This window comes from Colias eurytheme, chromosome 30 (genome assembly GCF_061535395.1).
Source record: "Colias eurytheme isolate Ceu_HAF_F1 chromosome 30, ilColEury1 Martin Lab GWU primary, whole genome shotgun sequence".
NCBI lineage: Eukaryota > Metazoa > Arthropoda > Insecta > Lepidoptera > Pieridae > Colias > Colias eurytheme.
In genome coordinates, this window is record NC_143009.1 from 2639273 (window position 1) to 2658654 (window position 19382).

At 33.3% G+C, this 19382-nt stretch overlaps 2 protein-coding genes and 1 long non-coding RNA gene across 5 annotated transcripts; 2 read left to right on the forward strand and 1 right to left on the reverse strand.

The window, feature by feature from the left end:
- Positions 1 to 7730: 7730 nt before the first annotated feature.
- Positions 7731 to 8686, reverse strand: LOC149895733 (uncharacterized). The gene is made up of 4 exons (XM_090118455.1): positions 8675 to 8686; positions 8103 to 8335; positions 7916 to 7977; positions 7731 to 7841 (listed from the first exon to the last, which is right to left on the reverse strand). Exons 1-4 carry the CDS (start codon positions 8684 to 8686, stop codon positions 7801 to 7803), a joined length of 348 nt encoding a protein of 115 aa, XP_089974581.1. The 3' UTR covers positions 7731 to 7800.
- Positions 8687 to 9037: 351 nt separating this feature from the next.
- LOC149895734 (uncharacterized) lies at positions 9038 to 14889 on the forward strand. 3 transcript variants are annotated; one of them, XM_090118623.1, is made up of 7 exons: positions 9038 to 9452; positions 10358 to 10439; positions 11564 to 11596; positions 12035 to 12138; positions 13403 to 13518; positions 13775 to 13848; positions 14758 to 14889. In XM_090118623.1, the coding sequence occupies exons 1-6, from the start codon at positions 9335 to 9337 to the stop codon at positions 13823 to 13825; spliced, it is 504 nt and encodes a 167-aa protein (XP_089974749.1). In that variant the 5' UTR covers positions 9038 to 9334; the 3' UTR covers positions 13826 to 13848; positions 14758 to 14889. The 3 variants fall into 3 exon arrangements, with proteins under 3 accessions (XP_089974749.1, XP_089974750.1, XP_089974751.1); XM_090118624.1 differs by having other exon boundaries at positions 11567 to 11596; XM_090118625.1 differs by lacking the exon at positions 11564 to 11596.
- Positions 14890 to 15395: 506 nt separating this feature from the next.
- Positions 15396 to 16388, forward strand: LOC149895735 (uncharacterized). Its single transcript, XR_016458453.1, has 2 exons — positions 15396 to 15672; positions 16191 to 16388. It is a non-coding gene; the product is annotated as an uncharacterized LOC149895735 (long non-coding RNA).
- The last annotated feature ends 2994 nt before the right edge of the window (positions 16389 to 19382 follow it).

The following is a 19382-nucleotide window of genomic DNA, read 5'->3' on the forward strand; positions in this document are numbered from 1 at the left end:
TTTTGTTCAATGTGAGGCATATAATAATTCTATGATTATAATATTATATATTATATAATATTATATATTATATAATATTATAATCATAGAAATCTAAATAACAAGACACTAGAAGTCGTAAGCGTGCGTGACCTTGTCGCCACTCAGGTGATTTTCACATCACCAGTGCATTCGTCACTGTTCAGTTGCTCTGGAGACGTATGAGTGTATACATGGTGTGTTTCAGCAATTCCCATTGCGGAAATTCTTCCACAAGTTGTAATTATACTTATAAAGGAATAATATTTTATCGGAAAATATTTTTTTTTAGAAATAATGCCGTTTTTCCATAAAATTGTAGAATATTTACAAGTATTACGAGTGTCACCATAGTAATCGAAATAACAATGAATGACACAGTCGACCATTCTTATTATCACGTTTGGGAGTATTCAGAGAGAAAGCTTGAAACTTATAAGCGCTTATCGGCGCTTGTCATGTTCATATATTTTCCTGCGCGGGTTGACAGCACTGACAGGAAAATATATGAACATGACAAGCGCCGATAAGCGCTTATAAGTTTCAAGCTTTCTTTCTGAATACGCCCTTTGTTCGTATTTGAGCAAAAAGTCTCATATACTTAGGGATGTTATTCTAAAATAAACCGTACATTCGTGCGTTAGGATACATATTCAAAAGCTTAATTTAATAGATAAGTTAGTTTTCACTAAAATCAAGCTGTCCAATAAAAGGCATAGTTTACTTGTGTGTACTGTTTAGCTTTCGGTTTGAATGTGTTGATTTTGGCGACAGCGGTTTTCATACGAATTATGACATTATAGCACTTCTATGTGTCTTGTTATTTAGATTTCTATGATTATAATTCTTCTTCTTCTTCTTCTTCTTCTTTTTAGCAAATGGCAACTCCCGATCCCAGTGAGGACGGATTCTGCCAATGTCAAGTTTTGAACGGATGGCCGAGACGGATGGTCAGTTTAAGTTAAGACGATACACAAAAAAAAATCCACTGGTTGGCGGGCGGAGTCTAATAGCTCGCTATCGCGAACGCGGGTGTGCGCGAAGTCATTCTTGCATACTCGCCGCGCTGCCGCTGGCCGACTCGGGACAAACATCTATGGAGTCGTCATACAGTTATAATATTGTTATACATATATTTAATTGTTGATTTATTGGTTTTATTTTCTTGCTTATAAACACAAAATTATCTTCTTTTTAACAACTACTTAGACATTATTAATAATTATTAATTATTATTATTTCGTAATGTTTACTTTATTACAAAATAATACAGGTTATAAATAATCTTTAAAATAACAAAAAATATTGTTACTCTGAAAAAATGAAATGGTACCTAATTACGCGGACTACTGAATTGATTTAGATAGAATTTGATGCTGACGTAGATATTACATCATGCCCAGAAATGAAAGGTACTATTTCTGAAAGAAGTTATAAACCCTAATTCTTCTCAGTCAAAGTCAAGAGTGGAAGATATCGCTAATACAGTAAAACTGATGCGAAACTTTGGATGTTAATTTGTATATTTTTTTGTTAGTTGTTACTTAATCACGTCAAGACTACATTACCAATTTTGATAAAATATAGCTAATTGCCTGGATTTACACATAGGATACTTTTTATCCGAACTGAACACTTCTGTGGGATAAAACAGGATTCACGATATAACCTAATTCCACGCGGGCAAAGCCGCGGTCGGAATGATATTTTTTTAAATAAAAAAATTGTTTAAAAAAAACACAAAATATATTGACGCATGTATTTATTTTTTGCACTCTATTACATATAATTGTAATTATTCATTACAAATAATCAAAATAAAATAGCTAGAACAAAGTTAGGCCCTGGTAGGATAGGTAGGCAGGTACAGCAATGTGAGACGAACACTGGCTTATTTATATCAATAATAATGTATTATAAACATTAAATTAAGTTTACTTTCTTACAACAAAAATACATAATATTAGCTAATGTGAAAACGAATCAACCAATCATCCCACAACAATGAAATGTGCACACAAATATTCATCCAAATCTGTTCATGTGATTAGGAGGAGTGACTGCAGCGCCATCCTCCGGGCCCAATTGTGTTTCCAGATCACCCAGGAACTCAATTTAATATACTTACACAAAATTTTTCGAAATGAAAACTCACATTACTATGTAAATATGAATATAAACCGGTTTTAGTACTAAGCAATTTCCAATAAATTTGAAATAAATATCAACATCAAATTCTTTATAGGGTCAACCGGGGCAAATGCAACTAAAAAATAACAAGTTTCAAGTTTGATCGGTTGCAGTTATCTCCTTTTATATTTGGTCATTTATTTGACCCATTTATTGTTTTTTGTATTTATTCAAGATTATTTTAAACCCATCAAGCAATACAGTAGTCTTATAAATAACTGGTAGTGAGAATATTTCCTAAAATTGGTAGAAAAAGTTACATTAACCCCTAGTTGGGGGTAAATGCAACTAACTGCCATAGCTCTTCTTCTATTTCATATAAAACAACGAATATAGAATATATTTATGAGATTTCATGTTATTCATAGGATTTTGAACTGGATTACCGTGTAGCAAGGACGAGTTTTCAGGAAAAATCTTATTTTTCTAAATGTGGGGCAAATGCAACTATTTGTTAGAGAATTAGTGTGGGGAATGCAAAAAACTTATTCATCGATATATATATATATATATATATATATATACAATAACGTTATCTATACAATAACGTTGCGATCGTAGATGGCGCCGCATTATTTAGAGGAAAATCTCATGTACCTACTTTGATTTACCACTTTAAATCGCAACAAAAAAAAATTACAGTGTACTACCTACTAAGTCAATTTTAGTTTTTGGTCAGAACAAATAATATTCTTTGTGTTAAATATTGTTAAAAACGTAAACCAAACAAAATACGTTTATTAGTTAATCAACCGTTAACTAAAAATTACTTGAACAATCACAGAACTATCTGGTTAGGGAGCCAGGTGCAAATTTGGTTAACTATTTCCTCTCAAGAGATAATTCGTCAGACGCATCAGAGTATAGTATTATAAAGCCTCGTGAACGTCAGCTGGCGCTCGGTTGGGGGGGTGAGTGGTTGTAGCCTCCCACGCACATAGGAAAAAAAATACATTCATTCATTCATTTCCTCTCAGCTAAAAATTTGTCAAATTGTAGCTAACCCAATATCTCAACGAAAAAAAATAGTCAGCTGGTTACAACATGGTGTATTATACGTCAGCTGGTGTCTCGAACATGAAAGTTAAATTTAAAGAAAAATTTATTTTCCGTTATTTCCTCTCAAACAAAAATTTACCTGATGATAGCTTATATGTAACTGTGGATAAATATATATGTCAGCTGGCTGTATCTTGGTGGAAAAACCGTCAGCTGATACGGGAGGCTACAACCGCTCTTCCCCCCAACCGAGCTCCAGCTGACGTTCACGAGGCTTCATAATACTATACTTTGATGCATTTTACTAATTACCGCTTGAGAGGAACTTGGTCGTAAAATCTGCTGCTGGCTCCCGGACCAATCCTACCTATCGTTTTTAGTTACTTATAGTCTTTAACCACGCTTTATCTAATTTTAATTTTACTTATGAACCCGTCTCTGGGTCGATATCGAAGAAATAATCGATGGTTCTTCTTTAATTAATCATAAAGAAAGTATATTTTGACTACCAAGAAGGATACATAATAAAAATATCGACACTGTCACATCACTAGTGTTTTTAGTTTCATACAAAAATATAAGGGGCTATTGTAACTAACCTCACAGTTGCAATAACCCCACAGTGAAATTTTCATGAGGCAATTGTAACTGCATCAATAACACAAAATAGAGTCAACTAACGCATTAAAAATATAAATGAAATATGCTTAACGGCTTGTGATAATCGTGTCCAATCAAAAACACCTGCAAAAAATCACTCCTAAACAATTTTTTTGTCTGTAAAACTCGACACCTGTTTTTACGCACACCAACTTCAAAATAGCGGTTTGACAAAATGGCCTATAAATCAAATAGTTTTCATCGTAGTGGCACCATCTATTACTTGTAAGATTTATTAGTCGTTGAGTTATTGAATCATAGGTGGCGATATATTACAACAACTCTAATAAATTAGTTATGATAACTAGTTGCCATAGCCCCATAGTTGCATTTGCCCCGGTTGACTACAACATACTTATCTACCACCTACTAAGAAATTCTTGAAATTTTTTCGTTTTTTTTTTTAAATATGTAGGAGCTTGTTATGTGCGGGTGTAATAAAAGATGAAATAACTACGCAAAGGTTATATTTCTTTAACTACATATATTTATTCGGTATGTAATTAATATTCGACCTATGCGACCAACCCGCGTCCCGACAAGCCCTTAACTAACTGTGCATAACGCACAAACTGTTTATATACGAGTTACCGTGTGAACCTATGGTGTGAACTTTCTTAGTAGGTATTACACTTGAAATTCGGTAACTCGTAAATTGGCTTGTCGTCGCTACATCATTCCCCCCTTAAATGTTTTGTTGTCAATAAATGTTTTTATTATTTATTATTATTATTAAAATAAAAAAGGTATACAGGTAAAAAAATCTTACAATAAAATTAAACAATAAACAAAGGGGTAAGTATATATAAAGTGTCGCTATATAAGATTACAAAATGTTTACAATATAAAGTATAAAAAATGTTCACAATATAAATCAATCATAACGTATACAAGTGGTTACAGTTAACACCTAATTTCGTTAAACTATTTATGTTATTACAAAAACTTGGTTGGGTCTTCTAAGTGGCGTGCGATAATTGTAACACGTCATCTAACACTTAGTAACATTAACATTTCAAATCCCAATACGTTCTTTACACTTGTATCGTTTAATATTGCAAAGGCTACTACTAAACACTCAAAAGCCATAAATCAAAAGTACTTAAATTTCTAAGTAGTAAACATTTCAATCAAAACTCAACACAAACATAAATTTGAAATACCATACTTAAAACGTTAAACAATGAACTCGTTTCAAAATTACTTAAGTTTATTATTTATTAAATACGATGTGTTGATTACTAAGTATTTATTATACATTTCTATTAAGTCTTATGAATACTTATAATCATCGTAATTCTAATAAATTTAAAATAGTTGAAACAATTAGAAATACAATACTATTACCTAAATCGTACTGGTAATCGTATAGCTCTTCCACTACGCGTGGTATGTGTATTAGGCAATTCGCTACTTGGAAATTGTAATGGAACCTCAGTATCTGCCCCAGATGTCGTATCACTATCATCATTCAAATAATATGCAGGTTTTAGACGGTCTACTGATATTCTAACTTTCCTGCCAGTCATTTGAATGTAAAATACCTTTTCCTCTCGACTCAACACACGATAAGGACCGTCGTATGTTGGTTGTAAAGGCTTACGTACTGCGTCGTTTCTTACAAAAACATAATCGCACTTTTCTAAATCGGGGTGTATAAATATGTTCCGTCTTTCATTCTGCCTAATAGCTACTGACTGATATTTCCTAATAGAGTCTCGTAATTTACTTACATACTCAAGACTGCTATCTATTTCTAAACTCGATTTTTTATCGTAATAATCACCTGGTAATCGTAAAGTTGTTCCGTACGTAATTTCTGCTGCGCTTATGCCGGTATCACTTCTTACTGCTGTTCTAAGTCCTAGCAACACAGTTGGTAATTCCGTAACCCAAGATGATGATATATTGCATAAACGAGCCGTTAATGCCGCTTTAAGCGACCTATGCCAACGCTCTACCGCCCCGTTACTCTGTGGGTGGTAAGGTGTCGTACGCAACTTATTAATACCTAATAACTTCATTAGTGTAGCAAATAATTGACTTTCGAATTGGCGTCCTTGATCGCTTGTTAGCTTTTTCGGACAACCGAAACGAGAGATCCATCCTTCATATATTACACGCGAAATCGTTTCAGCAGTTATATATCTCGTAGGAAAACATTCTGGCCATCGCGTCCCCCTATCACTATGGTTAGGCAATACGTCCTAAAACCTTCGGGTGAAGTGGGGAAAGGTCCAATTAAATCAACATGAATATGTTCAAACCTATCGCACTGCGGAAACGATCCTTAACCTGACATTGTATGTCGATTAACCTTTGATCGTTGACATTCAATGCATGTTTTAACTTTTAACCCATTGGCCAACGTGACGAATCATATTTGGCCAATAAAAACGATTTTCAATCAATCTGCGTGTAGTCCTTATTCAGGGATGACTTAAATTATGTACACTATCAAAAGCAATACGTCGAAATTTATCAGTCAAATAGGGTCTAATTTTATCATTATCTAAATTACAATAAATAAATATACCGCTTTCAGGTAACATAATTTTCTTTAACCTATTATTAGCGTCTTTCGAATTAGATAATTGTAACATATAAGAATCTTGTTGTTGATTCTAAGCAAGTTCTGCGTAATCTATTACAGTGGGACAACTTATTGTTGCGACTCGTGATAACGAATCCGCAACGACATTATCTTTCCCACTTACGTGCCTCAAATCCGTTGTGAACTCACTAATGAATATCAAGTGTCATGTACGTCTGGGTAACTCTTTCTCGCTATTTAATTTAGAAAACGCGTAAATTAACGGTTTGTGATCCGTATATACACCGTTAACTGTCGTCCTTCGACCATATTCCGAAAATGACGAATAGCCAAGTAAATTGCTAATAACTCCCTATATACGTACTATACTTGCGTTCAATCTTAGATAGATTCTTAGAAAAATAACCTACATGAGTATCCGATGCGTCCGTCATAAGTGCGAGCGATGCATCGGCCCTAGGGTGCTAAAAAAATCTGCACTTTATAAACAAAAACATAAGTTGAGTTACCTTGGCGATAATAAATAACCATTTATACGGTCGCCGTAAACTAAGATCTAAAGTCATTAACTTAGTACCAAATGTCTTAATTACACTAAACTACACTTTATAATCACTACACAGTACACTCACTCGCGGATTGGTTATTTTTCGACACTGGTAAAATTATTAAAAGTCGGCTCTCCTGCTGCTTCTGCCACGCACAAGGTTGACGATAGTATAATCTGGCGATATGCTTAAAGCAGTAATGAAAAAGCATAGCCAATTGGGATTTTTCTGTTTTGATATCCCTGCACGATCGCGACTTCGGGATGCGGAGCGATGCGTGCGATTTCCGTACTTTCGACCGCTAAACGATTTGTCTCTCGAGCCTGCACATTCCAGCTGGTTTACCCGCTGCTTTAATTGTGCTAACTGCTCGAGAAGGTTTAATTGTACCGACGAAACTGCTCTAACTGGAACTGCCGGATTCATTTTGAATTAAATTTTAAACAAACGATATCTATACAATTCACTATATGTTCACTAAACGTCGGGAGTCACCAATGTAGGGGCTTGTTATGTGCGGGTGTAATAAAAGATGAAATAACTACGCAAAGGTTATATTTCTTTAACTACATATATTTATTCGGTATGTAATTAATATTCGACCTATGCGACCAACCCGCGTCCCGACAAGCCCTTAACTAACTGTGCATAACGCACAAACTGTTTATATACGAGTTACCGTGTGAACCTATGGTGTGAACTTTCTTAGTAGGTATTACACTTGAAATTCGGTAACTCGTAAATTGGCTTGTCGTCGCTACAAATATAATACTACTCCAACGAGCTCTTGTTCCATAATTCCATATTACGTCCACCATACTTCCACTAAGTTCACCATGATTTTTTATTTCTTTGCACTTTGTTGCTTTTTGCTAAAAATGGAATCATGCGATAAAACCAGTAGAGCGTTGATAACATACATTTTTGACTGAATAAAGGTACTTACGAAGGAGTGGGTTCACATTGTGAACAATCAGTGGGTTTATTTTCCTTCTGGATTCCGGATTTCTGAAAAGATTATTTATGCTATAAATGAAAAATCTTACACATTCGTTATGTACTTAAAACAGGGGTACATATCAAACAACGTCTATAATAAAATTATCATCAAATTTAAAATAAAACTAACTTACTTCATTAATTTGTTCCAATTGTAAGCATTCTTTTTCCTCCAACCTTTAAGTTTCTTCTTCTTATTTTCTTTATTGTCCCCATTTGTCTCATTTTGTCTTATCGTGTTGTCACCCTTTTTTACGATTGCGCAAGCGACACAAGTTCCCCGTGTGACGGCCGTAGCGGGAATGACTCGTGCAGCGATCGGGTAGGAAGGTGCAGGGCGGCTCTCGCTATATTGGCTGGTCAGGCGCTAATTTCAAGTATTTCTTGTTTATTTCAAAACCATCGCATATTTCAAAATTCTAACACGGTAGACGTATAGGTTGTATATTTTATAGTTAATATCCAAAAAGTCGTAACTTTACGTTTGTTATTTTGAAGATGCCAGAGATTTAAAAAAAATAACAATGAGAACTTTGTATTTTTTTTCTATCGAGAAAATATCATGGAATCATGTTTCTAAAACGGTAGACGTATTGTGTTACTATTGAACTTTCTTGTCAAGAATTTTCATCACGACAACTTTAATAATATAAAAATTACGAAGGTTTAAAAAGGGCCGTAAATGTTAGAAAAATTAATTCATCACCTTAATGCTCATGTTAAGCATACTCTGTGCTAAGGAAAAATCACGATTGAGATGGTTCAGTTTTGTTTACTCATAGATTTCTTACATGGAGCTGTATAACCTGACAAAGAACAAATATTAGTTATATACAACACAACACATCACAAAAGCATAACATAAAATAGATATAGGTACTTGGATGGGTTTCAAAATTTTAGATTGTTAAAATTGATAAATTTTGATAGGATATTGACAAATGAGGTAGGGACAAGACAAAGTAAACACTTAAAATTAGTAGGGAGGGGAACATCTGGGGGGAGGAGATTATAATCCTATGTGCTTTGATTTCGTTGTCAGTTTGACTTTTGTCTTTTGAACTTTTGAGTTTTGACACATGTAATATTTTGTTTGAAGAAACGAGACCGATTTCACTTTTAAAAAGTTCAAAATTAATAGAAAATTCATATCCACGATATTGTAGTGAACGTAGTTTGCAACCAAGCTCGATTGAATAGTTCTCCCTAGTGCATTTACGCCTTAATATTTTATTTGCTTCAATGTGAATTGTCGAACGTACAACGTTTTATGGTTTTGCAGTAAAATTTGCTTACCAAGTGTAATAACATACGTTGCATAATAATTATTAGAGAATATAGACTAGTGTGCTTAGTAACTCGTAAAATGAACAGCTATTTGTCGCCCCGGTGGATGGTAGGCGCCGCAGTTGTCGGTCTTGTCGGAGCAGCAGGCATGTTTTTATATGAACAGGTCTACGCAGAGAAAAGGAGAGCTATGTTAGGTAAGTGTTAGAAAACATTAATTTATTAGATTACAATTGGTGTTGTTTATCTCCAGAGTATATAACTTATTGTGTTTGTATTTAAAATATTGTTTATGTGAATGTTTTAGAAATATTATAGGAAATAAAGTGTTAAGGTTTAATTATTATAAAGAGAATCATACTAGTATTTGTGATAACTATTTCATTAACACATATATTTTTTTGTGCTTGTTCTTTAATTGTTTTTATGTGAAGTTATCATCTTGTATCTACAACTAGCTTACCGCCCGCGGCTTCGCCCGCTTTGTCTAAAACCTAATAAATTATATACTAAAACCTTCCTCTTGAATCACTCTATCTATTAAAAAAAACCGCATCAAAATCCGTTGCGTAGTTTTAAAGATTTAAAAAGGGACATAGGGACAGAGAAAGCGACTTTGTTTTATACTGTGTAGTGATAGTGATTACAATTTACATTACAAAGATGTTAGTAAATTTTAATGATTAAGGATGAGACAGCATTTAACACAAAGGATAATATATGTAATCTCTTTCTGTAAATACTGCTTTGTCTATTAGTAACAAATTATGCACACTTTTTTTTAAACTTTGGGAAGTGCATTTACACATCCCCCTCTACAGTTTTACTGCTTGAGGGGATATGTGGGACTCGCAGGATTATACACACCTAATCTATATGTGTTTGTTTTGATTTTATAAGTTTATAGTGTGTGTTTATCGTGTACAAAACTAATTTTACAATTTGAACCATTAGTTCCTAGGATTAGCATGTTCAAACAAAATCAAAAAATTCCTCAGCTTAATAAAGAATAGATTGTAACGTTACAGTAACCACCAAGTAACCTGATATATCTTCTACATTTTTCTGTAATAAATTAATTGTATTGGCATTTCTTTTTCAGTCAGTGAAGTAGCAAGATTGGATAAACAAGTATCAAGCATGAGGGCTGAATTGGAAGCACTTAGGGAACTACAGAAAGAGACGTAAGTACTTGAATTAAATGATTTATTTTATTTGTGCAAGTGTACCCATGAACGAACATGCATGCAGATTGACTATGTCTATAGCTCATTTGTTATTTGGACCACTGATGACCTATATTACTGTAAAGTTTCATCCAAATCCGTCCAGTAGTTATTGATGAATTAACTATTAACAAATATACATATGTGCATCCATTCTCACAAACTTTTGCATTTATGATATACATATAGGATGTATTTCTCAATTATTATTGATAATGGTAAATACATAAGAATAGTTTTATTTATTTACCTCTACATGGACATGTTTAAAGATGAGTTTTTAAGAATCAAGAAATAATTATGTATGCTATTTCATATATCGTAATAAAATAATTAATCAATAATTGGAAAAAAACACTCAAAATCCTTAATATGATTATATGATATACCTACCTGTAGTAAAGCAAATAATCCATACTAATATTATAAATGCGAAAGTAACTCTGTCTGTCTGTCTGTTACTCAATCACGCCTTAACTACTGAACCAATTTGCATGAAATTTGGTATAGAGATATTTTGATACCCGAGAAAGGACATAGGCTACTTTTTACCCCGGGAAATAGGATAGGTTTTATCCCGGAAATCGCACGGGAACGGGAACTATGCGGGTTTTTCTTTGACTGCGCGGGCGAAGCTGCGGGTGGAAAGCTAGTATATGATATGTTTGACCTTCAGTATCAGTTTTTATTATTGTATTTCCAAGTTACTTATATATATTTTTATCACCATTTTGAATTTATTACATTATTGCGTTTGTATTTGAAAAATTATAAAGAGTGAAAAATTGTTAATGTGGCCAGATTCAAACCTTTTTTTCAAATATTTTAATTTTAATGCAATCCATATTTTGTTAAAGTCTTTTAAACTGTGTAAGTATCTTTAAAAGTAGATTAAAAATATTCCTTGCTAGTAATAATTGACCTGTAACACTTAGTATCCTTATTACAGACTTTAATATTGCACTTTAAAAATTTCTCGACATTTTTGTTGCTAGTAATTATATGGTATAAATCAAAGCAATATTTATTTCATTGTCTATTAAAAAATATATTAAATGAATAAAAAACTCCTGTTGTTAAAGAAGGAACAAAAATTTAGAAGCTATGCCAGCTAGGTAATTTTATTTTGTTGATAATACAGAAATATTATATGGAAATTGTAATGATTGTGATACTTCAAAACAGTGTCTTAAACATGTTAAAATATATATCTGCTTAAGAAAAATAATTTTAGATTGTCGTAAATAACAGTAGTTCTCAAATTAAAATAATTTCCAAATTTATTGTACTGCTAAAAGTAGACATATTCAAGTTTCTGTACTTTTATAATTGGAACGGGATTTGAATATAAAACAATAAACAATTATGAAATTCCTTCCAACATAAAAAAATAAATTATAACATCTCACTACTCAACAGTGAAATATATTTTACAATAAACAAGAAATAGTAGATAGCAATTTTAATAGCAAAGAATTTACATATGATTAAAAATACACAAAAACTAGCGATTTTTGTCCTTCTTGTACGGCGGGAGTTTTACACTATTCCAGGCAAGCGCGCCGCGCGAAACTAAAAGCGCGCGTACGGCGCGAAGTGACGCCGGCCGGTGACGTCACCGATTCGGAATATTTCACCGATTGTCACTCTTTGGCAGGTTTGTTTTATCTTTTCTAACAATGAAAACTCGAAAAGTGGTAAGTTACTATTAGGTGGGTGCTATAAGCTATTAGTCATATTTACTTCTGGGGTCGTATTATGACCTCTTATTTCCAGATAGACTACGCCATGAATTGAACTGACTTGCAAAATCATATTATGATCGCAATAACCAGCCAGGGTTAATTATGGTATTATATGAATTTGCCAGTCAGTTCAATTCACGACGTAAACTGACTGGGAATAAGAGGTCATAATACGGCCCGATTTGTCTTTTTTACTAACGTTACTTGAATCATGCCATCTCACTTTGACGTCTAATCGTGTGTGCCACAGTGCCGTTTTTTAATGTCGAATGTTGTGATGGTAACCAATCTACTTATAATCCTTTTTAATTTTACTAAATGCTTATAATATCCTTGGTTTTATACAAATTTAAAAGGTAGTTGAATTGTGTGTTGATTGTTGGTGATGTATGTGCATTGTGCATACTAGGTACGCATCCGACTAAAAAAATATCTCACTATCCGAATTCCGATCAACTGTTTTTGCGTGAATGAGTGGAAATTATACATCATTACATACTTGAAAACGTTCATGTTAATAATATACTAGCATTCCTCCCGCGGCTTCGCCTGCTTTATCAAAAACTAGCTGTGCCGCGCTGTTTCACCCGCATTACTCCGCTCCTGTTGGTCTTAGCATGATGATATATAGCCTATATTACTCGTGGATAATGTAGCTTTCGAATGGTGAAAGAATTTTTAAAATCGGCCCAGTAGTTTATGAGCCTATTCATTATAATCAAACAAACAAACAAAGTTTTCCTCTTTATAATATTAGTGTAGACTAATAAATTATATTATGTATACTAAAACGTATAGTACCTATTGGATTATCTGTGCTAAAAACTTCCTTGAAAATCACTATCTATATAAAAAAAACGCATCATAATCCGTTGCGTAGTCAAAGATCTAAGTATACAAGACGGAAAACGATCTTGTTTTTTTTCTAAATTATTAGTGACTAGCGGTCCGCCCCGGCTTCGCCCGTGGTACATATTTATGTTTTCTCTACATAAGAACCATCCTCGTACTTCAAGGAATATAATAAAAAAAGAACTATCGAAATCGGTCCACCCGTTCACACGTGATGCTGTGACAATGCGAAACGGGTTTCATTTTTAATTTTTATATGTATTACATATATAGAATATAGATAGTAGGAAATAAATTAAGATATGCTTTTAATTGATATTCTAGGTACTGATATCGAATTTGACAGCGAAGAATTCTACGACGTGCCTTCAGATGAAGAAGACACATTGAAAGAGTCGCTTAAGAACGGTCACCTTACTTCATCCGAAAGCTTGGAACAGGTATTTACATATATAGATTTTTATCATTATAAATAACCAGTTTCATATAAGTTAAATTATTAAAAATACATGGAAATAATAACAGCTAAACAAAGATTCTGTTCCGTTTACGTTTTCTGTCAGTTAAAGCGACAAAAACTTGTAAAAATTTTAAAAATTTCGAAAGAATTTTGTCCCACTGTTTTTTTTTTTTCATTTTAAAATACTGGTCTAAGTCTAGTTTATAGAACGTTAATGTTATGATATTATTTTCCAGGATCCAACGCTGACCGCACCAGTGAAACTACCGAGAAATGAGAGTACATAGCTGATATAGGGATTATTTTAATGGTAAGATTATATTATTTACCCAGCAATCATCTATACTAATATTATAAAACTGAAGAGTTTGTTTGTTTGTTTGAACACGCTAATCTAAAGAAATACTGGTCCGATTTGAAAAATTCTTTCGGTGTTTGATAGCCCATTCATCGAGGAAGGCTATAGGCTATATATCATAACTCTAAGACCAACAGGAGCGAGGCAATGCGGGTGAAACCGCGGAGCGCAGCTAGCATGTTATAGGATTAGATAATGTTTTGTACTAGCTGTGCCCCACGGATTTACCCGCATTTCTCCGCTCCCGTTGGTCTTGCTCGATAAATGGGCTATCTAACACCGAAATAATTTTTCAAATCGGGCCAGTATTTCCTGAGATTAGCGTGTTCAAACAAACAAACAAACTCTTCAGCTTTATAATTAGTATAGATTATAGATTTGTGTCCAAGGATTAATTTCAATGTAATGAAATAAGAAAAAAATTAAGAAGGTTAAACTAAATTTAAATCAATAGGTATTTTCCCACAGGTCACTTCTATAAAAAATAATCAGTTTGAATCTCTCGTTTAAAGGTTATTTTATAAATACAGTACAGTTTAATCAAATTTAATGTTACCTTATACAAACGGAATAAATCTAATGCTTTGATGAAGTTTTTGCAGCAAGTAACGCTACTTACATTATTGACATTTATCTCTTCTCTTTCTATGTCTTTTTGAAGTGAAACTTCTTTAGGCGTGTCGAGAGTAAAAATTTCAAATACCGACACGTCATGAAGAAAGGCGACGATTTTGATATCTTTCAATGTTATAAAATTTTAATATCTTAATTTTTTTTTTCAATCTCACAAAAGAAGTTTCACTTCTGACACGTGTGCTCGGTTCACACGCTCTTTTTTATAACTAAATCTCTTTGTTTCAGATATGTTAGTCATCTGTAGTTATATTGGGAAGGTGTAGACTAGGTATTCGTGTCGAATGGAATATTGAAAAAATAATGACGAAAATAATGGCTTTAAACATGTACTTGTATATTATGTTACTAGATTTCCTATTCGACGACGACGACGCGGTTGGCGCAGTGGTAAAGTAACTGCCTACTGAGCCGACGGTCCCGGGTTCGATCCCCGGTCAGGGCAAATATTTGTGTGATGAACTCAATTATTTGTTCTTGGGTCTGGGTATTATCTATATATGTATTTATTAAATATATTTATCGTCGCCTAGTACTCACAACACAAGCCTTAATTGAGCTTACTGTGGGACTAGGTCGATTTGTGTAATAATGTCCTATAATATTTATTTATTTAAATCTTGCATAGAACCCACGGCCTCCGGGGAAGAGGCCGTGGGTTATGTCGGATTTCTAACGACCAAAACCCGTTGTTCCGTCAACCCGCATCAAAGACAGGGCCACGGGTATAGGTAAATTAGGGAAAGCTGGCATGTTCACAGTACTCACACTTATGCAATTTCACTTACAGTATGTTCAAAAATAAATGCGACTCTAGTTTCATTTTAGACTTGAATTGTTAAATGGGTGCGTTGTAGATATAATATATATAAGGTCAGGTGGGGTAAGTGAAACTCAGGGGGAACTGAAACGCTCATTCATAACTATAAAACTAATAAGTGTATCGATACTTCGCTCTTAGTTGGTAAAACAGAATGGCGATGTGGTTTTATTGATAAAACATAGATGTCGCTATCATCATTTTCTACACCAATACACAAAAAAGAATTTTTTCAACTGTCAGTTGTCAAAACACGAGTTGGAGGAGTGATGTTTTCGGTTTTCGTAAAAGTTTTAAAAGAAGTGTTTTAAATGTACCTAATGGTAAGTACTGAGTAAAAAGTATGTACTTTCTAGTCCAATGATTATATTTCGATAAATCCTACGGATAATTGAGTTTTGGCTTTGGTAAAAACTAAACCTAAAAAAGTGTCAAGTGGGGTAAGTGAAACCTAATACACGGGGAAAGAGAAACGTATGTTTCACTTCCCCCGTATCAGAAATCACAAACATTTTTACGTGATTAAAAATGTTGGTGATCATAAATTTACTGTTTGTGTCTAAATGATATTTTTATTTGTTATTAATTGCTTTAATTGCTTAATAACGTAAACCTTAAAATTGGCTTGCATTTTAGTATAAAATTGGGTAACAAATTTGGTGATCATTTAATATTTTTGAACAAAATTTTTTCTTAATTTGGTGATCAGTTAAAAATTATGCCTTTTTGATAAATTTTGATAGATCAAAAATAGGAAGGTATTTTTTGGCAAATTGTAAAAATTACGCTTAACAATCGGAGATCGGTTTTATTGTACTCACATTATATTATCTTTTTTCAGGTTACTAAAAGATGCCTCGAAATTATATACGTAAAACGAACAAAGCTGCCTACTCTACAGAGCAACTTCAAGAGGCATTTTAACTTCTATGTGAAAAACATGCAACAACTGAATTATTTCATAGCTTTATTAATGTGCCTGATGCTTGTTTCCGTAATTGTAAGCAAACTTTTAAGTCAGTAAAGAAATTTATTTTTATTTTGTTTTTCATTTCACTACCTATAATTTCTGTTTTAAATTTTATACAAATGTTTGAGACATCTGACCATGGTAACTATGTTTCACTTACCCCAAAATACCTTTTTTGTTTTCTTTTCTAAAACTAAGCCTTATATTGATTGTAGAATATAGACATTAGAGAAACAAACTCTGAATTGTTGCCTTAGTCAGGTAATCGTTGCATAAATACAACATTTAAGTATATTTCTGACGTTTGTTTCACTTACCCCTTTCCAGGGGCAAGTGAAACAAAACCATAGTCTGTAGATATTGATTGTTTTCTCGCTTATGGTAAGACTAAAGAGCTGTTTGTCATAACTCCATGAATCATTGGCTAACGGAGAGTACTGTGCAAGAAATGCTACTGAAATTGATTGTCGCATTACTGCGTCAGATGCCGTTACGTTAAAATACAAGTAAAGTATGTTTCACTTCCCCCACTTGACCTTATATGCAAATATAATTACTTATGAAAGCTCTCATAATTTACCTGTAAAATTATAATTTAAAAGTAAATCAATTGATGAAGTTAATTATTTATTCTAATAATAATCAATTGGATAAAAGTATTAATAATCATTCAATTATCAAATAATAATTAAATTCCTGACTTTGGTCGAGTAAAGATAATATCTAAGAAATATTATATTTGTAGTAAGTACGTAATACCTACCAATACGCGCTAACAAATATGTGTTACATGTTTATTGTATAATTTTCACACTATTGGTTTTAAACTCAAACTCAAACATTTATACAATAAACAATTAGACTTCTTCTAGAAGCACTTTTGAATCGTCATAACAGTTTAACAGTTTTAACAATTAGGTACCACCAATTCAGAAAGCAGTATCTATAGAGAAGAAGAAGAATCTATTTAATCATAATCGTAATCTTCTACTTCACTGTAACTTTCATCGCTCGAAGAACTCGATGTTTCGTTGTCGGAATTTCTTAATGTTATTATAAATGAGTCAGTGTAATTATTATCTACTTTTGGTTCTAATTGAATATATTTTTCCTCATGTTCTCGCGTCTTTCTCCAAACGTCACTAAACATATCCAGACTAATAGCATTTGCTTCCTTTCTAAATAATTCTTCCACAGTTTTCAAGTTAAAGTTCACATTTTGTGATGCTACTTTCCCTTTAATTATGCCCCATAGTAACTCTATTGGGTTGAGTTCTGGATGGTATGGGGGAAGGCGCAATACACTATGTCCATGATCTTTGAGGATTGCATCAAGTAGGTAAAAATTGTGTATAGTTTGGCTTATTTTTTTTAATAATGTGATAACTCTGATTATTAATTAGTAATTTGATTTTTGAAAAAAAAAATGCCGATTTTAGTCAAAATTTATATTTTTCTAACAAGATCCTTATCATCCAAATTTCCACCTTGGTGAGAAAAATTGACATTTCTAATGAAAATGAACAAAAAATTAAATGATTTTATTAAATACTGTAAAATAGTCTATAATTCTTCCATTTACTGTATCACAAAATTCTTCATAGATTTTTAGATATTCGTACTACACCAATTACATCACCCTGTATTTATAAACAATTGCAAAATATGACACATACATAGGCCGGGAGATACTGACACAAAATTTCGGGTCATTTGTAACAGAATGGCGGTTCTACAGAGGTCTTATTACGCAATGACTAAAAGAAAAATGATGGTCAGAACTCAGAACGCTGGTACCGGCGGACTAGTCGCGTGGGCGTTAGTCGAACTCGTCGGATAAATAGCGAAAGTCAAACGATTTGTAACACAAAAATTTTAGAATTCACCGATAGCCCATAAAAAAGATGTAGGCGGTAGTGTCATGCCATACTTTTCCGGTGTAACTTACAGCCCCCCATACCGACGCGATGCGTTGATTAAAAAAAAAACAATTCAAACATTTGTACCAGGCTAACTTTTGCACAGGTAATCATCATCGTGCAGACATTTACGAAAATCACCATGCCATACTTTTCGGACGATTCCAAATGGCCACCATACCGCCGAAAATCTGCAATAAAAATTTTTTTTCGCCAAACAATTTGTACCAGTATTGCATTTGGATTTTTGGAGAGTATTTGATAAAATGTGACCATTATTATATTTGCCATACTTCTAGTAGGGGGAAAAAGTGCTGCCATACTTGAAAATTAATTTATTCGTCACGTTTCAAAAATACGATATATATATAATAAAAATATTTTTTTACAGTATGGGATCATTATATTCTGTTTGTTTGTATACAATTCTACCTAGAAAAAAATATCGCAGATTGCAAACATGGGGCGGATGATTGTAAGACTTAAGCCAAGACGTAAAAAAAAAATGAAAAGAATTGGCGATTTGTACCAGTACGGCATTTTTGGAAAGTATATGATGCAACGTGACCATTATTATATTTGCCATACTTTTAATAGAGGGAAAAATTAGTGCCATACTGCTACAAATCGTTCAAACTACGAATAAAATCTTACAATAAGAAAAAAATCTTATACACATTCGCCACCTCCCACAGGTATGGCATTATCACACTTCTATTTATAATCATTCAGGAGTTGTTGAAAAAAAAAATGTAGGGTGGTACAAATCGTTTGGCGAGAAAAAAAAATTCAAAAATTTGCAGATTTTCCGCGGTATGTCGACCATTTGGAATAAAAGTATGGCATGGCGATTTTAGTAAATGGCTGCACGACGATGGTTACCTGTGCAAAAGTGAGCCCGGTACAAATGGTTGAATTGTTTTTTTTTTAATCAACGCATTCACGTCGGTATGGCGGACTGTAAGTCACATCGTAACTGTATGGCATGACACTACCGCCTACATCTTTTTTAAGGGCTATCGGTAAATTCTAAAATTTTTGTGTTACAAATCGTTGGACTTTCGCTATTTATCCGACGAGTGTGACTAACGCCCACGCGACTAGTCCGCCGGTACCAGCGTTCTGACCATCATTTTTCTTTTTG